A 26,400-nucleotide genomic window follows, 5' to 3' on the forward strand; every position below is an offset into this window, starting at 1 on the left:
ATAAATTTATCTATCTATGTAGTTATTTATTTATTTTTGGCTACTTTGGGTCTTCGTTGCTACAAGCGGGCTTCTCTTGTTGTGGAGCATGGGCTCTAGGCGTGCAGGGTTCAGTAGTTGTGGCACATGGGTTCAGTAGTTGTGGCACACGGGCTCTAGAGCGCAGGCTCCGTAGTTGTGGCACACGGGCTTAGTTGCTCCGCGGCATGTGGGATCTTCCCAGCCCGGGGCTCGAATCCGTGTCCCCTGCATTGGCAGGCGGACTCTTGACCACTGCGCCACCAGGGAAGTCCCCTTCAATGTATCTTGCTTGATGAAATGATTCCTCAGCCACAAACCTGTACCCCTTTCTCATCCATCTTGCAAATATTGGTGTGATGATAAGAAAACCAATAGAAGAATAAGGTACAGCAAATTCATTGCTACTACTGAGAAAGCTACATGTTGCATCCATTCATTTTGGCTTGCTTGAAGTGGTTGTATAAGTTAGAGAAACGGACCACAGAAGAGGGGAATTAGAGACAAGAACCAGAAGGACGAACGGTTGCCAGGATTACTTTGCTTTAGAAAAGAAAGAAAGAAAGAAAAAGCCATGTCTAGAAAATTGAAAGGGAATGGGCAAACCAAAGTCCGTAGGTTGATTAGACTGGACGAAATTCTTTCTTCCCTCTCACTTAGCTTCAGGGGCGTCTGTGAGGTCACAGAGAGATTTCCCAGTTTTGTGGGGGACGTTTGGGTATGTCACCCCTCTGTTCTGTCGGCTGTGACTTTGATCCACTCCTCCCGCGGGTCCACTGTCTGGACCAGGTGTCTCCGTTTGTCTGAGGAGGTGTGTGCTGGTTGAAAGGAGAAGTCTTACCATCACCATCTATAGTAGGCAACCAGAGCAAACCTCTGCCTGTTGGCTATGGAGTTAGATTTTATGAGGTGAGGAAATGGGGAAGGAAAAAGGAATGTTTTGGTGGAAGGATGTTTGAGAGATCAAAGCCATAATTACTTGAAATTAATAGTTGAAGAAATTGAGTCCCGCGGAGCTAGTGAGCGCAGAACCAGGATGGAGACCCAGGCCTTTTGATTTCAAGGAATCTTCCTTATAAGGAGCACTGCCTCTTCTTTTCTGGCCTCCTGGGCAGGTGCTCGGGCCCTGGGCATAGGATTCCCGGGAGAGAGGTGAAGGGTGTCTCAGACCTTGCAGTCAGATCTCACTCCAGAGGAGCAGATTTGAGCGGACCTTCCATCAGTCTATTCCATCCATGGCCACTAGCTCTAGGAGTTCTCTCTCTCATTAATATATTCATCAGAAGTTTATTGAGTGTCTGCTGTGTGCCAGGTACCGCAAAGACAGGTCTCTTCCTTGTTCATTCAAGAAATAAAAGATGGAAACCACATCTCTTTCTTTTCTGCTGACTTGCCGTGCTTGTGCATGTGGGGTTTATATTGAGAGGATTCTGTGGCCAAGCTTCCTTCCTCTGAGAGGCAGTGCCTTGAGCAAGTATCCCATTTGCCCCATCCCCCCAGCAGGGGAGCTGGGGAGGCAGCGAACTGTGAACTGGGCAGTAGGAGACCTGTGCTCTGACCCCCAGCTTAGCTAGTAAGTCACCGCTTGACTTTGGACAACCTGTTCAGTTCCTTGCCTGTGTTTCCTCTTTTTTGAGGTGAGGGTGTTAAGTTTCCGTGAACTCTGAGTTCTTCGGAGCTCAAACTTCCAGCAGTTACTGGATGTGCCTGTCTCAAAGGCACAAAATTGATCTGATCATTAAGCCAGATGACTGATTTGTCTCACAAAAAGTTACAAAAGAATAGAATCGTCTTTTCCTGTCTTTGCATCCCTCCACTTTCTGCCTTTGAACTTAGTTTCAAAAGCCTCACTGAGATGGTCCTTGCATTCGGAAAGTGGACATCCTGAACCCCCAGGGCTCTGTGCTGCCTTCAGATAAAGATGCAGCCACCAAGCCGGCTGTCCCGGGAGGGGTTTGCACCCAGTGTGGCTACTTCTCAGCTTTCCTAGAGGGAGGGACCTCAGCCATCTCTCCGAGGGACACTTACTGGGGATGGGAGGGCAGGCTGTGGCCATGGAAACCTGACAGGCTTACCTGGCCCACGAGGGATGGAACTTTGACCTTGGCCTAATTAACTGTGCTTCACCCAGGGAGCTACCAGGCCCGTGACACTTAAAAAAAACAACAGGATTTAGCACCTGCTTCTCCTCTGTGGACCCTCCCCTGACACACGCACAGTGAGGGTACATAGAAACAACGGCTCCCTATCTGTTTCTTGCCTTTAATTCCCGGGAGGTCAAAAATTATTTATTTATGATCGCACAACAGTGTGAATGTGTTTAATGCCAATGAACTGTATACTTAAAAATGGTTAAAATGTTAAATTTTATGTTATGTATAATTTACCACAATAAAAAAAATAATTTATTGATGGAGGGGGCGGAGAGGAAACAAATTTATCCTGGGACTGCAAAATGAGGAGAGATTTTGCAAAATGCTCCATGCCTTACACATCTAAATGGTGCTTTTATGGTTCAAAAAGATCTTCAGAGTCCTGGTCAGTAATTGTGCAGCATATTCATACCCCTCCCTTTGTGTGCCAGTCTCCAAGCATTACCATTAAAGGGCCTTTTGTAGCTGCATAGCACAGGGAGATCAGCTCAGTGCTTTGTGTTCACCTAGAGGGGTGGGATAGGGAGGGTGGGAGGGAGACGTAAGAGGGAGGACACATAGGGATGTATGTATATCTATAGCTGATTCACTTTGTTATACAGCAGAAACTAACACACCATTGTAAAGCAATTATACTCCAATAAAGATGTTTAAAAAAAAAAAAGGGCCTTTTGTATTTCATTATTTGTTTACGATCTATTTCCTTCCTCCTTGAAGACAGTGTCTGGCAGCTGGGGTTGAATAAGTGATTTTATGTATAATAAATGAGTGACCACATTAGCAATGTGAATCTTCAGTTCCAGTTGCTTGTCCGCAGAGAGAATTTTCTAACCACATACACTGAAGTAACCCCACTTCCACTTGTCACTCTTCTTTTTTTTTTTTACTCGAAGTATAGCTGATTTACAGTGCTGTTAGTTTCAGGTGTACAGCAAAGTGATTCATTTAAACATACATATACTTATGTATGTATTTCTTCTTTTTTTCCAGATTCCTTTCCCTTATAGGTTATTATAAAATATTGAGTAGAGTTCCCTGGGATCTATAGTAGGCCCTTGTTGGTTATCTATTTTATATATAGTAGTATGTAATGTTAATCCCAAACTCCTAATTTATCCCTCCCTCCAACCTTTCGCCTCTGGTGACCATAAGTTTGTTTTCTAAGTCTGAGTCTGTTTCTGTTTTTGTAAATAAGTTCATTTGCATCATTGTTTTAGATTCCGCATGCATATATTTGTCTTCCTCTGTCTAACTTACCTCACTTAGTACACTAATTTCTAGGTCCATCCGTGTTGCTGCAAATGGCATTATTTCGTTCTTTTTTTTATGGCTGAGCAATATTCCATTGTATATAAATACCACATCTTCTTTATCCATTCTTGTGTCGATGGACATTTAGGCACATCTTGGCTATTGTAAATAGTGCTGCAGTGAACACTGGGGTGCATTGTCACTCCTTCATAACTTTTAGCCCGTTATGAAATGACTTTATTCATAGCTTTGTGTGTTCACATGTATATATGTTTCTCTTCCTGTTATAAAACAAGACCAAGAAGGATGGAGATGTTGTAGGTCTTGCTCTTCTAAGCATCTGTTTGTTGAATGAATAAATGAATCTCCAATGTGTGTTGAACTTTTGGAAATAGTAGGACTCGTTCAGAATCAGTTTTGGCGCACAAAGTGAGTAAGATTAATACTGTCATTGGAGAGGCACGGAACAAAGTAAAAGCAGTGGAGAAACTGGAGTAAAAGCTCTGATTTTTCACATGTGACTCAAACTGGTTTCAAGGTAGTTTCCAACAAAAATGTTCAGTAATATTTGAACAGTGCCTTTATGGTTGAATTCTGTGTCACTTCGGTTGGATACTTTGTCATGTTCATTTGCTAATGTACATTTGTCATGGTTTTTAGAAATGGCAGTAAAATGTATATACAGTGAAATGCACTCATCTTAGGTATGCAATTCAAGGAGTTTTAACAAATGAATGTACCGCATGTGCCTAATACCCCAGTCAAGATATAGAATATTTCCTGTGCTCCAGAAAGTTCCCTGTCACCTTCTTCCATATAATTCCCACTCCCAAAAAACAACTACTGTTCTAATTTAGATCACCACGGATTGATTAGTTTGCCTCCTCTTCAACTTTATATAAATGGAATTATGCGTGTCTGTTGTATTTGGTTTCTTTTATTCAGCATGGTTTTTAGGTTCACCCATGATGTTGCTTATAACTGTAGTTCATTCCATTTTATCGCCACCTAATATTCCATTATATGAATATCCACAGTTTGTCGATACTCTATTGATGTACATTTTGATGGGTTCCAGTTTCGGGCTATTCAGAATGCTTCGATGAGTATTCTCATAAAGTATTCTTACAGATCAGCTTTCCTTTGATCTTGAGGAAATACTTAGGAGTGTGGGGATATTTCTGGGTCATAGGTCATGTGTATCTTTAATCTTAAAAGAAACTTCCAGTAACGTTAAGAGAGTTCCAATTAGCCATATCCAGTCAATCTTTTTTAAATTTAGCTCTTCTGGTGAGTGTATAATGGTATCTCATGTCTTTTTTTTTTTTTTTTTTGCGGTACGCAGGCCTCTCACTCTTGTGGCCTCTCCCGTAGCGGAGCACAGGCTCCGGACGCGCAGGCTCAGCGGCCATGGCTCACGGGCCCAGCCGCTCCACGGCATGTGGGATCTTCCCGGACCGGGGCACGAACCCGTGTCCCCTGCATCGGCAGGCGGACTCTCAACCACTGCGCCACCAGGGAAGCCCTCATGTCTTTTTTTTAAAGTATCATTTGCATTAAGTAAAATTCACCCATTGAGTGTAGTTCAGCAGGTTTTTTTGACAAATGCATGCAATCATGAAACACCACCCCAATCCAGAGATAGGACAATTCTGTCGGCCCCCCAGAATTCTCCCGTGTCCCTTTGTAGTCAAATCCACGCCACCCTCAACCTAGATCTATTTTCTTTCCCTATTTTGTGCCTTTGCCTAGCCCTGACTTACCAAGAAGTGTATGCAGTGTTTTTTTTTTAATGCAGTGTATTTTTTAAAAATTTTGTCATTGTCATAAATGATATAGTTTTAAAAGTGAAGTCATTTCTACAAAGTTTATAATGAAAAACAACAGTCCTTTGCCAGTTCCTCTTGGTTTCTGATTCCATTTTCAGCTCCTTCAGCCAATTTTGTGATATATGCCTTTTTCATTTCTAAATAACTATGCTTCTATTACTTGCTATTTCCATTTTTATATTTATTTATACACTGCTCTTTATGGAAGGTAAGGATTTTGTTCTCTTATACTCCTCACCAAGCACACATATACCTATTTGTCCCTAATGGAGCTCTCCCAGTATAGATATATCATAATTTTTTGTTTGTTTGTTTGTTTATTTATTATTTTTTTTGCGGTACGCGGGCCTCTCACTGTTGTGGCCTCTCCCGTTGTGGAGCGCAGGCTCAGCGGCCATGACTCATGAGCCCAGCTGCTCCGCGGGATGTGGGATCCTCCCAGACCGGGGCACGAACCTGCGTCCCCTGCATCGGCAGGCGGACTCCCAACCACTGCGCCACCAGGGAAGCCCTGTTGTTTTAAAGATAGTTATTATTTAGATTATTATGCCCGTGGGGTATAAGCAAGCAGAACCTATCCATGTACCTTGATAACATTTCCCTTCTTGAATACTAGGTTTTTCTAGAGGTGTTATTTCTTTTTTCTTGGTTCTCTGTGGACCTACCTCGATTTCATAGCCAGACTTTCTGACAGAATCATTTGCCTCCCTCTAATATGTTCAGACAGATGAGATAATTTCACAGCTCCATTTTTTTCCTTGGATTTGTTCCTCATGGAATCCTCTGTCCTCTGCCTTCAGTTTGGTCTGGATGCTCTCTGGGCCAGTTCCAGGGCTTCTTTCTGAGATGTCCATCAGCTGCATCTGGGTCAGAAAAATAGAAAATCAACAGGTATGTCAGCAGAGCTAGGGCTAATATGCATGTGTGTATAAATATAGATGAACACCTCTATGAATTTTGACTTCTCTATGCAATTTTAAAAGTCATGAGTGCATGGGGATACCTTCAATTCCAACTCAGCATCACAGGGTTCATTCTAGTATTTTCGCTTTCTGTACTTGTAACCCCCTGCTGTGAGAGCAGGAAGCCGGGCTTCCACTACTTCTAATATGTTTGCGTATTTGCTCAATTCCCCTGCGTGTAGCCCCTCCCCCTCTTCATTACCACCTTCTCCCACGTGGACGGCTTCCTCACCTCTGATAACCCGTGGCAGTCCACCCCCACCCCAAGTCCCATGTGGATGGCCTTCTCCTCACCCCACTCAGGCTCTAACGCCCCACGTGAGCCCCACACGCTCACGTGGCTGCACACCTTGTTCTGCTTGGGCTCTGACAACCCATGCCAGCCTGGTCCCGTGTGGATCCTCCCAGCCACACCTTTGCAGATGCCTGAGTTGCCCCATCCCCCCTAATAGCTCAGGGCTCCCTTGTTCAGGATGGGAAGCAGAAGACCAAATAGGTCTCCTGACTCTGTCTCCGATTCCCGAGTGTTTTTCTTTTTTCAGTCTTCTCCTACCAAAGAAGAATACCGTCCACTCCTTTGCTTACACCCAGGACCTAAGTGCCCTTGAGTGTTTGCCTTTCTTTCCCCAGTTAGTGGCTAGTCCCAGCGAAATCACGAGCGACTCTTATCGATTCCAAATAGGTCCTCCGTCTTCGTATCTCTCCCCGTTTTCGTTGTACCTGCCCCTCTCCTCACTGGTGTCCTTTCTCCACCGTGTGTCACCTCGACAATCCATTCTTCTAGAGCAGCCAGCATGATCTTTTAAAGTGTGAGGCATGATGTCATTTAGAACCTTCCAGGGGATTCCCCTTGTGCTTAGGCTAAAACCCCAGTTCCTCCATGGTCCATGATACCTATGTGTGTGGTGCATGGTAGCATCACCAGGGGAACTTTTTAGAAGCATGGGCCGCCCCCTGAGTCCAGTTAAATCAAGAGTATTGGGGACGTGGCCCAGGCATCGGTATTTTGAATCTAATAGGCAGTCAGGACCCAGAATCATGCCTCCCTCTGACCACCTTCTTGTTGCTGTCTCCTCTTTCGTGACTGGTTCCATTTAGCTTCTCACAGTGGCCTTTCCTTGGTCACCTTATGTGGCATCATGTCCCATGTTTACGAATCATTTTCTGCCATGTGTTCTCCTTGAGTGCTTCTTCCTAGCACTGTCATTCTCTGAGATCATCATATAGCTATATATATATGTATTTATTTTACATTAGAGTGTAATCTTCATGATAACTCTTGCTCTCCACTGCATCGTGGTGTCTAAACTAGTGCTTGATAAATATTTGTTGAATGGTTGCATGTAGAGGGGGCAGAGAGCCGAGTAAGGGACCTGTCCTATGGGAGCCAGGAAGTGGGCAGTGGCCAGAGATGCATCTGGACAGGTGAGGTGAAATGGAGCAGGTGGTGGAGTCTTGGCTGATGGAGATGATCTGAGAAACCAGATAAAGTAAGCGACTTTGACACTGGAATTAGAGACTCTCTGATATTTTCAAATTGGAGAGGACAGATTTTTATTCTGGAATGGGACAGTCCCAGGAAAACAGAAATGACTTTTCCTGAACCGAAGAGCAACCCTTAGCGTAGAATCACTTTTGATGTTCCACGTGGTTGCTGGAAGCTTACTTTTTGAGATGGTCATTTCACCTAATTATAAGTGAGACTAGTCCTCTGGACTCACCATCCCCCCACCATTTCCTTCATTTTCTCACTTAAGAAAGCATCTGAGAGTCTGACCGGTTCACACAACTCATTGATTATAGCTGCTTGCTGATATGCATTCAGGAGCATACCATATTTAACTGTAATTATCTTGCTTTAAATGTTGGGATTAATTGGAAAATCATGTTCTTGCTTGTGTCACAACCCTGGTTGGTAATGTGGAAATGAGCAAACCTACTCTTGAACTATTACTAATCCCTTGCATTTAAGCTATTGAATTTATGGAGTCCTGACAGTTTATGATGAAAACTCCAGAAATAGACAGTGTTCTGCTACTACCTAATGCCAAGGAACATGAGCGTTCACTTTTGTAAAATTCAGCGTCATAATTTTGAGCCTTTAGATAGGGGTTATGCACACACCACAATTCTAGAGGAGACTTAGGAGGTTAAAAAAAAAAAAAAAGTTTTCAAAAACGACAGGTTTCGGAAGTATAGTTCTGTGATGGACAGCTGTGCAAAAACGTTATTGACAAAAGTACAGATAAATTCCCCTCTGAAAGTGGACCCAGTCTGTGTTGTAACATCTTGGGTTTATAGGACATAGAGAGATGAAAACTGCTTGGAAGAGACTAAAGTCTTGTTTCTCAGCTTGCCTCCCCCTCCCCAGCCCAGGATGGAGTTGAAGCCATTTATTCACGCAAAAGTCATTTTACTTTTTTAAAATAAGTTTATTTTATTTTATTTTTTATTTTTGTCTGTGTTGGGTCTCTGTTGCTGTGCGCAGGCTTTTCTAGTTGCGGTGCGCGGGCTTCTCATTGCCGTGGCTTCTCTTGTTGCGGAGCACGGGCTCTAGGTGTGCGGGCTTCATTAGTTGCGGCTAGTGGGCTCAGTAGTTGTGGCTCGCGAGCCCTTGAATGTAGGCTCAGTACCTGTGGCACACGGGCTTAGCTGTTCCGCGGCATGTAGGATCTTCCCGGACCAGGGCTCGAACCCGTGTCCCCTGCATTGGCAGGCGGATTCTTAACCACTGTGCCACCAGGGAAGTCCCGCGGAAGTCATTTTCATGTGTTAGCAGAACCAAGCAAGTGTGTATAGATGGGTGAAGACTCTTGAGGCCTGGGAGAATTGTTTGGTGTGGGTATAACTGGATCTCACGTGCATTTTGGCATCCTAAATTGGGAGCAGTGTTTTCCTGTTCAGATATCTTTTTGTCAACCATGGGCCTTGATGCAAACCTATAACCAGTTCACAGCATAATACCCCATTCTAACTGGTAAAAAAATAGCAAAATCCTTAACATGTGTGTATACTGACAGTTTAAAAAATTGTGAAAATATTAATAAATCCATGCTCAAAGAAGGTAAATTCAACTCTCTGCTTTAACATATCCAAAACAGATTACGTGTCCAGTGTTGGATGATTTCATATAGAACAAATTACAAGAGAGTTCTAGAATGCTGTTAACAGCTGCCTGAAATATTTTTTTAATTTATTTTTTTTATAGAAGTGTAGTTGATTTACAATGTTGTGTTAGCTTCTGGTCTACAGCAAAGTGATTCAGTTATATATGTTCTTTTTTGTATTCTTTTCCATTATAGTTTATTACAGGATATCGGATATAGTTCCCTGTGCTGTACAGTAGGATCTTGTTGTTTATCCATTCTCTATATAGTAGTTAGCTAATCCCAAACTCCCAATCCATCACTTCCCCTCCCCCTCCCCCTTGGCAACCACAGGTCTGTTCTCTATGTCTGTGAGTCTGTTTCTGTTTCGTAGATAGGTTTATTTGTGTCGTATTTTAGATTCCACATATAACTTAGTATGATCATCTTTAGGTCCATCCATGTTAATGCATTATGGCTGAGTAGTATTCCATTGTATATATGTACCACATTTTCTTTATCCATTCATTTGTTGGTGGACATTTAGGTCGTTTCCATGTCTTGGCTATTGTAAGTAGTGCTGCTATGAACATGGGAGTGTGTGTACATTTTCCAGTTATATAATAGTTTCGTCCAGAAATATGATGCCTAAAGTTTTCATTACAGCCTGCGTCTGCTCACTGTGTGTGTATGGCTACTTTACACATCTGGACCACGGACAACAGGGTTTACTTAAGCAAGATGACCACACTGATGCCTCATGGGCATGGGGAATGAGGAAAATTATTACAGTGAATTACCTATAGTAGGTGTTCAATAAATATTTTGTATACAATATCTGTTTATGGACAGATTAGATTAGTATACTCCCTTTACAAGATAGAGGGTGGGAAACACATCCATAGGAATATGTGTACTGATCGGAATTTTTAAAAGGAAGTTAAAGACTTAAAGCCTCGTTAAGCAAACACATAAAATCTTTTCATTGTAGGGGGTATTGTAGCATTGCCAAGAATTGTTTAAAATGTTGTTTCATTATTTATTTCAGTTAGTTTTTAGGTGTAAATATTTATGCATATAAGGTTTGCTACTCCGATTTAAAATTGTTCCAGAATATTGGTTCTTAACTTGGGAACTTGGGAGGAGGGAAGTGGGAGTAGGAGAGAAGGCGAGAGGGAGAGAATATATATAAATTATTTTAAAACATCTATTTTAATAGTATAATCTGTCGTAATAGGATAAGTTGACTTTCAGAATGTATATAAATGGATGAAAGTTCATGTTCATTTATACAAAAACATTCATTGAATGCTGGGAGGTATTAAGGTGTTGAGAGGTTGGGCTGCCTTCTGTCTTGTTTGTTTTTTTGTTGTTCTATCCTTTCTCCAAAGGAGTAGGGATGAGGCATGGTTCTAAGTGAACTTTAAATCCTTTAGTTATCAAGAGAATAAAGCTCTGAAGTAGATCTAGATTCCATCCCAGTATCCTAAGATGAGGACGTATATTGCTAATGTCTTTATATTGTCCCAGATAACAAAAGATTTTGTGTTCTCTTCTACCCTGACAGGTTGGTACAGAGGATATACCCTCCAAAATAAATCTAAAAAGGTATGGCTTATCGTTTTAGTTTGAAATCTGTGTGCTAGTTTTGTGTGGTCGTATCTGATTCCATTATCTGCTGTCTGTAGACCTAGTTTGCTTTCTCTTTGACGGCTAGTCTTTAGATTTGAAAGCAGATTCTCTGACCTTGGCCATATTTCCCACCAGCCAACTCAAGGATAAAGGCCGGAGGTGAATTTGACACCCCAGGTAGGGCCTCTGCAGACTTCTTGCTGCTGGTTCCCTCAAGCTGAGCCGTAGGGTCACACAGGGACATTGCTCTGTTTTGCGGGGGGACGTGGGCTTCTCCCTTTATCCTTTAGTTCCAGTGCCGAAATCTCAGAACCAGAGGGTCTCCCCATTTCCACTTGACTCTTTCCTTTATTAAAAAACGGTTAAACCAGAATAGTAGTTTTCAAACTGAAATCAGTAGAGTGGGTTATGACCAACATTTTCTTTAAAAACAACACTGAAAAATAGAGAATAGAATGAGACGGTAAGTAGTGTTTCAGGAAACTTTCGTGTTAGGTATATATTTTACAGTATTTTATGGATTTTTCATTAAATTTATGATAGTAGTGCTGGGTTGCTGTCTCATCATGGGCAAAGAGTTTGAAAAATACTGACCCTCGTGGGTTCCTTTTGGCAGTGCCAAAACTGCTAATCCTCAGGCTACAGAAAATCTGTGAGTTAGGTTAATACCCCCTCAGTGCATTTTAGGTCAGGTCAGCACTTTTCCTGTGACACCGCACGTTGGGACAGCGTAGCCTGTCAGCACTTTCTTTTGAAAAGAACAAAGTGGATAGGGCCGTACTATTTCACAGTCAGTTCACATGCAAAATAGTGAATTGGGAGGGGTGAGAGGAACATTTCAGAATTTATCAACAGCTAAGGAAAAAAACCAAAAACAAAAAAACCCCTCACAAATCCACAGGTTTAACTCTTCAGTTGTGGCACAGTACAGAAGTGACGCTAGCACACGGTCTCAAAAGAGCTACGGGCCCAGGAAAACACTTTCCCACAAGGTATAGGGCCATCTAAAACCAGGACTGTCCTGGACTTCCCTGGTGGTCCAATGGTTAAGGCTCTGTGCTTCCAGTGCAGCAGGCTTGGGTTCGATTTCTGGTCAGGGAGCTAAGATCCCATGTGCTGCGTGGTACACCCAAAAAACCCCCCAAAACAGGACAGTCCTACTCAAGCTTTCTATGTTGTTGACTCTCAGATAGCACTCAGTATTTGCACATGTGTGTGTACACACACAGTTTATTAACTGTGACAGGTTACTAATCTACCAAAATAAAGGCGTATTTGCTTTTAATGCAGGTATCAACTCCCACAATTTTGATCCTTTTATCCCTCCCCAAATCCTGATGCTGAATTTTTCTACCCACAGTTAGATGCTTGTGTCCCATGTCTTCATTTTCAGCTTAATTATAATGAAAACAATGATAAATTATTTGATTAAATGAATAATCTCTTGCTGACTTTAGTTTCCCCAAGCTTTCATATAAGGACCTAAGATAGCAGACGTGCTGGCGTGAATGAGAGCATGATAGGACCAAAGCAGAAGATGGTCCTTTTTTCTTCTGGGATGCTTGTTCACTAGAGAACCTCGTTTACAGCCACCTCTGCTTCTTGGTGTGGGTTTAACCGTATAGTGTTTATTTTACTCATAATTATGGAGGTGGTAGTTATTTTTCAAAGCATGAATAGAGTGAACAATTTTGAAGTTCTCAATTTCTTCAGGAGCAAGCAATACTTAATGTCGCTTAATTACCAATCCTTTAAAAAAAAAGTTAATTTTAAAACATAAACAAAAATCCACTCTCAGATAAGATCATCTGAACTTTAAGATCCAAGGGAATTTTTTAACTGGTGAATGTGAATTGTGTTGAAACAAGGCCCCAGACCACAGTTTTCCCTTTCAGAGAGTCTACAGTCTGTAAGAATCTTTTCGGAACATCTCTAAGGTATCCTGTGATACGTCAGAACCCATCTGTTGTCTGCTTTGGAAAGTGGGTGGATGGGGTGCTTCACTAAGATCTAAATGACAAGGTCTCGGTGTGTTTTAAAGTTTTTTGAAACCCTTTTAAACTTCCAGTCTCACTCTTGAAAAGAATTATTTCGGTAAGAGCTTTTCTTAGTTCTTGATAGCTAAACTTTGTAGTTCAGTGAAATAATAGTACAAACAAGGGCCATGCATTTCCTTGTTGACTTATAAGTTGAAATATCTTTGTAGTAGGAAAAACAGGGAATTCCAAGTCAGCTGTCATGAATTATGCTCAACTTTGACACCCCTTCATTAGGGAATCCAGCCTAGTTGAAATGGTATTCCTTATGCTATTTCCTTGTTTGCCAGGCTTTAGGGGAAGAGCTATTTGAAAAGCCTATTGTTTTAATGGAAATTTTTGGTGTTATTTACAAGCAGACCTAACCGGTTAGAGTGGTGATAAAACATGCTAGTGGTTTTACAAATGGAAGAAGCCAAGAGCTTTGCAGAAACTGATTATTGATCCTGGCAGGATTATGGAATTCTAGATAAGGGCAATATCTGGAAAATCATCAGTTCATTTTTTTTTCCCCCCTCAAGTGGGTAGGTTGCATTAAGATAGCACAAGCAAAACTGAGAGATAGGCTGTGAATCAGAAATATATTACCTAGGTTTATTCTGGCTTTCTGTGTGTCAGAATGGTGTAGGAAAGGGCCTACAGCCCTTTACCAGATTTACCAGAGCAATTAAATGGCTGTAAGTGGACCTATGTTATCATGGAAAGATGATGCCTGCAAGTAACAGAGTGAAAATACAACAACATAGATACTCTCTTAATGTGAAAATCATGTCTGTATACCCACTATAAATTATCTGCTTAGACATCATAAAATAAGCCACTTGTATTACGAATGTTTCAATTTTGGATTTCTCCCAGTTATTAGGAGACCAGTCATCAGATTATAGATGTTTGAAACCGTTAATTGGTCCTTTATCTTGATTTGAAAAATCTTCTGCCAGGATATTCCTTGGGACCAGCGGTGTTACATCTTATTTTAACCTGCAAATACGGCTCCTGATAACTTCTATTTTAGTGGTTTCGACGCTCCACCTTTTTATGATTTCTGGACAGCTTTTTTATTGTAGTAAAATATACTTGATAAAAAAATTACTACGTTAACTCTTTTAAAATGGCCAGTGCAGGGGTATTAAGTACGTTCACATTGTTGTGCAAACATACCACGATCCAACTCTAGAACTTTTTCATGATCCCAAACTGAAACTCTATGCACTAAACGCAAACTTCCCCTTCCTCCCTCCTCCAGCCCCTGTTAACCCCCGTTCTACTTCTGTCCCTATGAATTTGACTACTCTAGATCCTTCATACAAGTGAGATCAGACAGTAATTGTCCTTTCGTGTCTGGCTCATTTCACTCAGCATCCTGTCATCAAGGTGAGCGATGGGCATCCAAGCCTGGTTCTCCACAAAGATCGTCGTCAACAAAACATTTACCTCAACCTAGCGGGTAGAAGAAACACCCAAGGTTTCTTAGGCATCCTTAGGACAGATCTGGAGCTTCGGAACCCCGTTAATCTGGCCCCAAAGGAATTACACACACATTGAATTGTTGTTTGTATTTAACTCTTTGACTGGTTTCCCAAAATCACTCTGAATCCTGTCCCTATAATGAAAGAGGTCGGTGTTACCTTGTGTCTACGTGTGTTCTGGGTCTTCATGAGTCACAAGATTGGCATAATGCTTTCTCACTCATATGCCCCACACCTGCCCGTTTCTGAACGCGAGGAAGGGCGGGTATGCCTGTGCTTTTTTTTTGCTTCTTCCTGCCTGGCGGGAAAGGATGGCCATTTTGCTTCTGACTCGAGCGGTGGCAGGATCCACCTTGTCATCACCAATGCTGGGAGCAGCATAGTCTCCAATTTTCTTGCTGTTTCCTGTTTTACTGGCAAAGGATTAAAAGAGAGAAAGGAGAGAATTGCTCAGATAAACATAGCACATAAAACTAGACGCAAGACCAACCCGGGTTGAAATGCGCTAGTTTTCTGGCTCTGAATGGATTACGGATCACTGGGTACGCATGCATCCCTGACCCAGCCTCCCAGGGAGTGAGCCATCCCTCTCCCATCCTGTGGTCAGTCTCCCCTGACGTTGGGTGTCCACGTGGTCGCACATCTACAGGCTCAGGGCTATGAGCAGTTGAGCCAATGGGGCCTGTTGAACAGCTTCTTCTGCTTCTCCCGGTCTGGCCTGAAAAGTACCATAAAACAGGAACAAAAAAAAAAAAAAAAAAAAAAAAACAGGGACCAGCAGTGCTTTTCTAGATGGCAGTGTCTCTGTTTATTGATGAGCATATGCGGTTGAATAACAGAAGCTTTCGGCTTTTAAGAAAACACATCCATGGCTTGCTTCCTGTTGGTTAGATGCAATCTTCAGTTCTGCAGTTTTTACCCACCACTTTACAGTGTTTCTCTTAGGTCTTTCTGGGCTTAGTTTCCCCACGGGCAATGTCACAATACCGACGACGAATTGCCTCTTAGGGACATAGAATGGAGAGCAATTTGAGACTGGAAAGTGCTAAAAATAACCAGATAACAAGTCCTAATTGATTCCATGCATTTTGTTTAAGTGAAAGTGCTGAGGGGAATGACTCTAGAAAATCACTATAATTTTATGGGCCAGTAAGTAAATAGCCCTCCATCTCACTAATTATATGAAACCCTTTAAGGGAAGCATATCATGGCATGTAGGACCTGGAGGGGTTTTAAGATCTCACTATTAAACACTTTACCATTATGGCAGCTCTGAGCTGACCCGGGCATGTATGCCTGGTCATTTACAGAGCATTTATTTTATGCTCTCTGAACCCAAGGATTAATTTATACCTTTTCAGCGTTTCAGGCTTGCTTTCATTTAGGTAGGCAGGGGATGTAATTGATGTCCCGCAACCTTGACTGCAAACTGTAGCTGTTGTCCAGGCATCCTTTCCCCTCCCCCACTCATCCTTGCTGCTGTCTGTGCTCCTTACTTTGGGCTGAGATTTTTACGGCCACATAACCCAAGTTCTTCTCTCCGTAGGGTATTTTCCCTGAAACGTATATCCATTTGAAAGAGGCCACTGTAGAAGACCGTGGGTAAGTTCTAATGTAGGAAGACGCCTAACAGGTGAGGAAGATGTAAAGTATCCTTATAGATTTTATGAAGTCAGAAAATACCATTTTGTGCTTTATTGTCTCAGCTCATCAATTCCACTTCTCGGATGAAAGGGAAATGAATAAAAACTGTTTCCTGACATCTTTCCTTCTTCTGTCTTCTGTTTCGATACTTATTCCTTCCACAGAACAGTAAAGACAGATAATGAACGGAGAGGGCCTTTACTTTCCTCTTGCACTGGCTGCTCACTGATCGCGTGCACGTGTGTGTGTGCGTGCGTGTGCGCGCGTGAGTGTGCACGTACATGAATATTTGGTGCTCTTTGGCCCTTAAGACCTGAGAGCCGCCTGTTTGGGAACCTTGGGGGGGTGATAGGTGAGCATACAACACCCTGCACTATTCAGCTCTGAACCTTGGACGAGTCAGTGCACCTGGGGCTTTCCCCCTGCAAATCAGAGAAAACAAACCTGTCCCCACGTAGGTCATGAACTTGATGTGAAATGATGAACTAACGAATGTGTGTGAATGCGCTCTGCAGAGAAAATCCACTTAGCTGGTGAGCCAGCGGGCAGGAGAGTTAAGGAGGGAATAAAGAGAGCCTGGAGCAGGAATCCCAGGGCCGTTAGAGAGTGTGGAGTGGGTCACAGAGGCACTGTGGCTAACAGTGGCAGAGAACATTCTCAGCCATAAGTTCTGCACCCTCATTTTATAGACGAGAGATGGAGACGTGCCCAAATTCACACATAATCGGGGCTGAAAAACAGTTGTCTTGCCCTCCTGGAGAATCTTCTTTCTGATTCCTAGGCAGCCTCCAGGGTCACTTACAGCCACGTTGGTGGAAGGGCAGGGTTGGGGGCATATTCCCAACCAACTAATGTTGCCAGGTAAAATGCAGGATGCCCAGTTAAATTTGAAATTCAGATAACAAGTAATTTTTTGCATGCACGTCTCAGATATTTCCTGAGACATACTTACGCTTAAAAATTATTTTAATCTATCTGAAATCCAAACCTAACGGGGTGTCTTGTATTCTTATTTACGCCTGGCAGTTCCACCACTAATCCCCATTTGTTTGCCTGCTTTTGCTCTCTCCTTTTCTCCTTTTGCTAATCATAAAAATACCAGACGGGATTTATGTGCATGAGTGTCAGGTTTGCCTTGTTAAAAGTCTGCTTTAAGTGAGGATTTGGGTATATGTACGTTTTCTGTGCAGTGAGACAGCAGATGAGAAACAAACCTAGTACCACTGCAAAAGAGGGTCCCACCTCAGTCCCACAGCAGGTCCTGTGTGAGGCTCCAAGCCCCAGGACCCTCGTGCCATGAACACTTCTCCACCCCCCCACCCTCCCTAGTGAAATGGCTGCTTGGCAGAACAAGCGAAAGTACTGGATTTGGGCTTCCATCCCTGGCAATTGCTGTAGCCAGCCTGGTTGGTATTTGAAGCTCCTGTAAAGATCCAGAATGGGGAGATAGAGGCTGGGCTCTATACCCATTCATTTCGAGAATCGGGGTGTGTTAAGCTCTTTCTCTTTTCTCAGCTGCTTGATGTGGTAAAAATTCTCTACCCAAACCTTCCCTAAATGGACAAGGTTTTTTTTTGGTTGAAGCCCAGCCAGCACATTCCCATCTTTGAGTTGTGGGGATCATGACCTCCATCAAGAAAAGCCACGGTGATCCACCCCGAGTGAAGGGAGCATCTTTCTGTTCTCTTTAGGCAGCATGAGACTGTGATTCCCGGGGAGCTCCCACTGGTACAGGAGCTCACCTCGACACTGCGGGAATGGGCCGTCATCTGGCGCAAGCTCTACGTGGTGAGTTTGCCCCTGGTGCTTGGAGCCTGTGGCATTATTCCTGGGCCCTCAGCCCATCTTTTCTGCTGCAAGGGATCGGCCACTCATTAGCTCTCTGTATGGAGTGGGTGTATCTTACCCGGACAGCGCAATGGCTGATAACCAGCAGATTCCCACTTTCGCCATGTAGAGCGGTTGATGATGTGGGTGGTGGAGGAGGTGGGCATAATCATTAGGTCAGTATTTTCCCAACTCGCATGCTGATTGTAAAGTTATAAGGATAGTAAGAGCTGCAAACACATTGTCCCTACTAAGTGCCAGGAACTATTAATCCTCATAACACTCCTATAAAGTAGCTGTAATTATTACCAGTTTATCAATGGGGAAATTGAGGGACCTGCTCTTAGCCTCTGTGTGTATCCCAGTGAATAGACATTTGTCACTGTTTCAGTGCTCAGCCCCATGAGGGCTCCTATGAGGGTGCACTCTCTACCTTCTGTGTACCTTACCGATGCTGGAACATGAATCACGTTAAACCATGCTCTGAAGAGTCTTCTTTTTGAGGCCAATTCATAGTACTGTTTCTCACAGCAATGGTTTGACCTTAGGATGCTAATAAGATATGCCAGGTCAGTGGGAAATGACACAGGAACCAGCACATGCTCTCCCCGATAAACCATAATCACAAGTTTTGTGTGTGGGTTTACAGTCAAGGCAAGGTAAATCTAGCACTTAATAATATTATCAGGCTGAGAACACCTGGGGCAGCCATCTTGCAGGAGGCCAAGAACCTTGAGTCTGACGGCAGCAAGCCTGCACCCATGTCCACTTTAGGAAGCTCCTTTCTCAGGCACTGTGAATGCATAGACACTGTTTTCTAAAGTTTCCTCTTTCCTGGAGACCTTGTGGGTAGGCATCATGAGGTCTTGCCTTCTGTAGGCATCTTCCAGGCTTCCATGGCTGACTAAGAATTCCTAGGAATGTACTGATATATTCCCCGGCCCAATGTGTGAATGAGATCAGTCAGGACTCGACTCAATGCCTGGGAGCCGGTCTCTTTCCTTATGTGGCCTAGTTCGTCCAAGTTTTTTTCAGTCATATATTGATTCTACATTTTAACTCTCAAAAGCCGATCTTACTAAGTAACTGGGAGCACGTCACTCTAGACCCTTGTACTAAAAACAGGAATCGAAACTCATTCTAGCATAACTTCTAGCAGTTAGTATAAGATCATTTCCCAGGGCTTTGGTTTCCCAGGGTGGAGCACAGCAATAGAAATCACCAACCCCTTCTGTGGAAAAGCACGTGATTTTTCTCCGCCTGCCCATCCTTCAAGGCCCCCGCTGAAGTCCTTTTTTCTTCATAATGTGTCTCCAAACACACCAATCCATAATGTTTCCTTCTGGACTATGGGAGCACTTCCTCCTGAACCAATCATCTGGCCCCTGGGGCACAGTGCCTTGTGATGCAAGTGATCTTTTGATCTCTTTATGTTTCATCGAGGAGAGAGCTAACCTGTAAATTCTTAACTCACAAGCTGGGGAGAGATGCTGTTTTAAGCCCTTTGCCTACATCGATCTCCTTCTATTGAAAGCACTCTCTGGTTCCGGTTAATCGATTGGTTAGTGGTGGATGTAACAAGGTTGATGGATGGGTGAGTTCCTCAACATAGTCTTTCTGGAAATTGGCGAGTGGTGAAAAACGTATTAGCTAATAAGTACTGGGAAATGAGATTTTTACAGCTGTAATCTACAAGAGTGGAGAGCAGGAATGAGCTAGAGTTTTCTTCTTGCTAAAACACAACTCTTGTGCTTAGTTCATGATCTGTGTCTAGTACGTGTCCACAGATAATTGTGCCAAGTCTGCTATTGACTAGGAATGAGAAATAAGTGAGCCAGGGAGGAAGAAATATGATTCCTGTATTTGTGTTTCCAAAATCTTTTAAGCTCTGGTTGAGGATTTCCTATGTGGAAGTTCCACTATTTAATAGCAGAATTGAGTTCTAAGTTAAAAAAAAAAAAAGAAAATTCCACCCTCCTCTCGGGGGGGGGGGCAGCACATTTCCCATCTTAATCTTGACATCTCATAAAATAATTATTTTGTTGTTGTGAGTTATTTTTTAGATGTCTTATAGCTGCTATTGTTTGACTAGAAGGTATTCATTGTGGGGATGTTAATCAGTTGATAGGGCTGAGAATCTGCTCCTTCTTTTGATAGCATGCTCACCCATTCAGAAATGATCCATTTCAAATGGAAATCTTGGCTTTCTTTTTTCTGTCCCTTCCTAAAGCATTGACAGTTCACTTCAGGCAGAATTTCTGAAATGCTTTCTCAAACATCTGTATGTCAAAGTAGCCAGCCTTGGGGCTTCCCTGTGGTCCAACGGGTAAGACTCCATGCTCCCAATCCAGGGGACCCAGGTTTGACCCTTGGTCAGGGAACTGGATCCCGCGTGCCGCAACTAAGAGCCTACGTGCTGCAAATAAACATGCTGCAATGAAGATCCTGCGTGCTGCAACTAAGACCCGGCGCAGCCTAGATAAATAAATAAATATTATATTAAAAAAAGTAACAAGCCTTAAATATTATGATTCACTGGGAAAAAAGTTAAGGGAACTCAGATCTGTAGGTTTCAATCACCGCCCCCCCGCCCCGAGACATGCGCGTGTACACACACACGTTTTTTAAAAAAATAAGTTTATTTATTTATTTTTGACTGCACTGGGTCTTTGTTGCTGCGCGTGAGCTTTCTCTGGTTGCGGCGAGAGGGGGCTGTTCTTCATTGTGGTGCACGGGCTTCTCATTGCAGTGGCTTCTCTTGCTGCGGAGCATGGGTTCTAGGCACACGGGCTTCGGTAGTTGTGGCGCATGGGCTCAGTAGTTGTGGTGAGCGGACTCAGTAGCTGTGGCTCACGGGCTCTAGAGCGCAGGCTCAGTAGTTGTGGCGCACGGGCTGAGTTGCTCTGCAAGCGGCATGTGAGATCTTCCCGGACCAGGGCTCATACCCGTGTCCCCTGCATTGGCAGGCAGATTCTTAACCACTGCGCCACCAGGGAGGCCCCACACAAGCATTTTTATTGGTGTTTGCTTTCTGATTCTGTGTGTAAGTTCCTTCAGTCTGTGTAAAGATGAATACAGGTTTTGCTAATCTACATCAGTACTTTTATCACTCACGCATTTTCTCCCACAGATTATGAAACCAGGCATTGTGTTTGGTGTCTTTAAAGACATCTTAGAGCCTCCGCCTTTCTCTACAACACATTTCTTAGTTCTCTTCTTATCAGTCTCAGTTCATGAGAAATTTAGGAGGTAGGTACAGAGTCCTAAGTGAGAAGAAAATACAATCCACTAACCAGGTTAAACCCAGCCATGTAGACACAGGTAATTATTCTAGAAGGGAAAGATATCTGTATACCTGTGATTTCTTTTTAGCAGTCATACCATAACCTTGTGAAATTACCATAAATATGTTTTAAAGTGGGGATGTGGCGGCCATGCCAAGGAGAGAGGAACCCACCCATCCAGAGTAGAAAGAAGAAATGGTAATTCCCGCACGTTCCTTTTTTCTCTTTGTTATATTAGTATTATTTATGAATTTATTATCTTTCCTGTATGCTTTGGAGAAGAAGCAAGCTGTAGGGGACAGACAGGGGACTAGAAATTAGGAAGCATGGTTTCTCATCCAGGCCCTGCCCTAACTGACTCTGGTTTTGGACGAAGTGCTTGAAGTCTCCAAGTGTCTGCTGGATTTTAACCATCTGTTAAAATGATGCAAAATCTGCCTTGTTTACTCCATAGCGTTGTGAGGGTATAAAAAGAAATCATCTGGGACATCCAGAAGGACCTAAAGGACCTGTGACATCTGGCCGCTAGGCTGTAGAAACTTAAAACTGCAGTGTGATTAACCACGAGCCTTTAGTTTTCATCCCTGTACATGGAGCACAGTCTGCTCTTATCTTCCTAAGTATGTGAATCTGGGCTCCCAGAATCAAAGCCCAAGCTTGGTTTAATGCTTGCAAGATGAGTCCTTGAACAAATAAAATTAACTATCGTAGTGTGAAAAAAAAAAAAAAAAAAGAAATCATCGCGCAGGCAGACCCTCAAGGACTCTGCAAACGTGAGCATGAGAGTCTTGATGTCTTAGCTGGAAACAGTCGCCACCCTGGACGTCCGTCCTCCCTCGGGGCAGCCTGGCTCGCCGTAGCTCTGGCCAGACTGGGAGACTCTGAAGCTCCCTTCCCTGTTCCCCCTTATCCAAGGTCACTTCCTTTGTCTTGTGTGTGGTCTTAGGCGGAGCGGCCTTGAGCACTCAGTAGCTAGTCTATGTGTTTCTCCCCGTAGATAGTGAGCATCCTTAGCTTAGGTTCCAGTCCAAGAGACAGGGATCATTCCAGAAAGGAAAAGGGAAGCACGCAGATGCTGCCTGCAAATGCACCGCAGTTTCTGACGAGCTTTGCCTGCACTGCTGATCCTGCATTGGAACCTATTTACCGGGCGTTTTCAGTGCTTGATCAGGAAAGGAGGGAACACTGTGAAGGAGGACGTGGTTGCCTGGTGAAATGGCAAAACCGGGGGCATTGGGGTCAGACAGGCGGCTGGTTCTTAAATTCTGACTTGCTGGGACTTCCCTGGCAGTCCAGAGATTAGGACTCCACGCTTTTACTGCTGAGGGCCCGGGTTCAATCCCTGGTCGGGGAACTAAGATCCCATAGGCTGCGCCATGTGGCCAAAAAAAAAAAAAAAATTCTCACTTGCTCCTTTACTTGGTATGCGCTTTTATATTCAGAAAAAAATAACAAACCCAGTCATAGTTAGTGCAAACAAACCCAAGCAGGAAGAACACAGATTCTGCAGGCAGGGATTTTGGTTCAGGATGTGCCACTAGAGGATTTTACAGCCCACACAAGTCCTTTGACCTCCTGAGTTTTCCTTTCCTGGGCTTCAGTGGTAATTATATATTACACATGCCTTGCAGATTTGCTGTAGAATTCAATAAGATAATCTGTGTCACATTCCTGGGACAATGCCTGTACATTGTCAAAATGTGACAGCCCCTGACTCTCCCCTTGCTACATTGCTTCAGGAAAGAGCTGATTCATGTTGAAAAGTGTTAGGAGAACTAGATCCACATGGAATTTTGCCCTGAGCTAGTTTAAGGGTGTGCCTGTTACCTACCCGGTGGGCTCCCTTCCAGCCCTAGAGTCACTGAGCTACGCTAGGTGGATAGTTTTAAAGTATTCCATTCATTCTTTCCTGCTGCCTCTCAGGATCTTGCGGGTTTCCCCAGCCGTGAAAAGTAGATCCAGTGAGCTGAACTTGGCTTCTTTTCCTTCTTCCCTGCCATGTGAGTTGCCTCAGCTAGAAGGGGGAACCCCTATGCATTGATTTCTACACGATGGTTGGATGTCATATCTAAGTTTACCTTTCCAGTGACAACCCAGTTATACTTTTTGAATATGCACAGATCTGCACCCCACATCATACTTATCCTATTTTCTCAACTAAAACTCAGGTCTTGAAAACTGACAAGTTGGAGTATATTTGTGGGGACGTCGGGACAAGACTTTTTGGAAGAGGAGCTGTCCCAGGAATTCTGAGGTGTTTGGTCATCATAAACATACTCTCTAATGCCTCACCCTGAGATTAAGTGCAGTGCTGTTTCCCACCTTCCAGTGGGCGAAATGGTTTGGCGAGGTTTGGTCAGCCAGGCTGTTTTGTTCATACAAGTTCGGCAGAATGAACCTGATCCGATTTTCTTATGGAAAAGAGATTGCAGAAGAGCCTGGTGGTGGAAGGTGGTTAATACATCTTGTTGAATCAAGTGAACTTAATTGCTAAAATGCAGTTCGTTGAAAGGATTGATCTCCTCTCATTGAAAATTTACCAGCAAAATAGAACCTAGGGCTGGCCTGCAGTCCTGTAAAAATCTAGAGCAGAGAAAGTGCCTGTCACCAAGGCGGGGGTGGGGAGACTTGCCGGACACACCATGAATTGCCCTTTCATTCCATCTTTGCATATCCAGGCAGATTAAAGCTACTCAAGTCTAATCTTTTTGAACTGGTGGTTATTACTGGCTGCTGGAGGATATGCTCTGAAGTGTAATTAAGCTGATCTCAAGGTTGAAGCCGGGCGTCTGATCGCTTATTACTAAGGACAGAAAATTCCCATAGAAAGCTTCGTCCTGGTGTCAGGGCATTTCAGCTGTGAGTTGCAAGCCCTGCTTTGATGCATGGCTCTCAGGAGAGGCAGGAGGAGATGGGGCGATGGCCAGAACAGGGCAGAGGTGGCGCTTTGGGTGTTTTTCCAGTTTTGCTTTCCCCTGACTTTGGTGCCGGGCTTCCAGGATTTCCTGCACTACTTCCAGAGGCGAAAACTGTCTTTTACCGGAATCTTTTCTTTAAAAATCGAGCGTTTGCTAGTCAGGCCAAGCCTCTAGCTGACAGAAAAAGCACTAGGATGGATGGATGGGAAGAGAGGCTGGGCCCCTGCGGATTCATGTCCTCCCAGAGCTAAGGGTCAGCGCAGCACAGGACACAGAAAGACCAAGACACCAACCATCCCGGTTCCCGGAAGGTCCAGATACTCAGAAAAGACGTGAGATTCATTTCGAAGAGCTATATACGGGGGAAATTTGATATAGAGCCACCACACTGTGTGAGTACATCAGGACCGAGACGGTCCGAGTCAGATATATTTAATCAGGAAGTTGCTTGGAGGAGTAATTGAATTTAATGTCTCAGCCATAGACTTGAAGACGCTTATCCTTGGGAATGGATCTCATTGCTGGTCCCCCGATTTTACAGATGGGCATATCCCAGAGGGAATAATTTGCTCAAAGTCACTTAGCCAAGTTAGTGATGGAATTAGAGATAGAGACCAAGTCCCCTGTACTTTCAGCAAAGAAGGTTTACAGTGGAAGAGGAGAGGTTGGTGGACAGAGGAAATACTGATTCTTTTGCAGAGGGAGAGGTGGGGTGGAGGCCCAGAGAAAGAGGCTTTTGACTCTGGTCCGCATTCTTTGGGAAAGAAACTGAAGAATAGAACCCAGGTTTTCTGACACCCAGTGGGGTGGTACCGATTGTCTCAGTGGCCCTCAGAATTTCTAAATGACTCAAAGGATGGCTTCTGTATTTCTACCGCTATTGAAGATAAAGCTGTTTCTTTTCTTCTTGTCCCTTTTTTCTTCTCTTTAGAAATTCTTAAAAAAAAAAAAAAAAAAAGACACCCAGAATAGAAATGTAAAAAGTGAGACCTCAAAGATCGTCAGGTAGAAAAGAGGGATAACTTCTAAGCAAATACAGGAGTATCCTTACTGTCTAGTTAGAAGAATATTTAGATTTCTCTATTTTGTGTAGCTATTCCTCAAACCGAAACCAGAGTGTTATTTTATTATTATTATTATTTTTTGCGGTACGTGGGCCTCTCACTGTTGTGGCCTCTCCTGCTGCGGAGCGCAGGCTCAGCGGCCATAGCTCACGGGCCCAGCCGCTCCACGGCATGTGGGATCTTCCTGGACTGGGGCACGAACCCGTGTCCCCTGCATCGGCAGGCAGACTCTCAACCGCTGTGCCACCGGGGAAGTCCCAGAGTGTTATTTTAAGTTCAAGCGGTCACAGTTTGTTTTTCGGTCGCTCCTGTGTCCCAGGCTTATTCTGCGGAGAGGATCAAAGAAATTATTAAATACATTCCTTGCCCTCCTGAATTCTGTGACAATGGCTGCTAGTATAAAAAGACTGAGATTAGTGGAGGCTAGAGACAGGAGAAAAGGCACTCTGTAATGGGCAGGCTTGGGTGTAACAGGGAGGAAAGATGGAGACCTGAGTCCTTGGCTTCTGGTGTTGATGGGGAGAGCTTGATTTTCTCCTCATCTGTCCTCATTTGCTTCCCCAGGAACCCAGAAAGTGTCAGGGGCCAGCTACTGCATAGAACATCCACGTAGAACAATCTTAGGAATGTGGCAACAAAACCTGTTTGCTTAAAGTAAATGGAAAAGTCGCTTCCTTTGGTGTGTTCCAGCGTGTCTACTCACAATTAATTTGGCAAAGTGAACCAGAAAAGAATGACCATCTTCATCCTTCTTGGGGGGGAACTCTTGGCCAAGCAGGCTGATATGGACAGGCAATAATTAAATTGCTTTGAATAGTGTGTCATATAACTGAGACCAAGGACTTGTGAATATATGCCCCAAACAAAGCGCTGTCTCATAGTGGATCCCCTGAGTCTCAGAGCCCTTTCCTTACCATATTATGAGACCTCATATCTTAATTAAAATGAGAAAACATTGAAAAAAAACTAACTAGGAGTAGAAAAATAGATTGCAAGAAGAAAAAAAGATCCCTAAAGTTTTATGGGCTTAATTTCTCAGTTAGAAAGACAATGAGTTGGAAACATTTTATATGGAATTGAACGAACAAACACAGGGTCGTTTTACCTTTGCTTTTAAAAGTCTCATTTAGGTTTTTCTAAAGACTGGCTGATGAGAAAGAGGCAATTCAGAAAATGCTAAAAGCATAAAATGTAGGCGGTTTCAGAATTTTCATCAGCTTGCGCGTT

At 43.5% G+C, this 26,400-nt stretch overlaps 1 protein-coding gene across 9 annotated transcripts in view; it reads left to right on the forward strand.

Moving 5' to 3' along the window:
- The window catches only part of DOCK5 (dedicator of cytokinesis 5), a 225,217-nt gene that overhangs the window by 73,981 nt on the left and 124,836 nt on the right, over positions 1-26,400 (forward strand). For 6 of the 9 annotated variants that reach the window (XR_003428941.1, XR_003428942.1, XR_003428943.1 and 3 more), the window contains 3 exons: positions 10,867-10,907; positions 15,983-16,038; positions 17,772-17,868. The exons of 1 other annotated variant lie outside the window; for it this stretch is intronic. Coding sequence is in view for 3 of the 8 variants with exons in the window: in XM_027087891.1 (XP_026943692.1) it covers positions 10,867-10,907; positions 15,983-16,038; positions 17,772-17,868 (194 nt within the window). In the remaining 5 variants the exon portion in view is untranslated. Of the gene's footprint in view, positions 1-10,866; positions 10,908-14,264; positions 14,342-15,982; positions 16,039-17,771; positions 17,869-20,867; positions 23,446-26,400 lie in introns of those variants that run through there. 2 more of the 9 variants (XM_027087893.1, XM_027087894.1) reach the window with 2 other exon arrangements.

The sequence above is a fragment of the Aethalodelphis obliquidens genome, unplaced genomic scaffold (genome assembly GCF_003676395.1).
Source record: "Aethalodelphis obliquidens isolate GAN/ISIS:26980383/991018 unplaced genomic scaffold, ASM367639v1 scaffold61, whole genome shotgun sequence".
Lineage (NCBI taxonomy): Eukaryota > Metazoa > Chordata > Mammalia > Artiodactyla > Delphinidae > Aethalodelphis > Aethalodelphis obliquidens.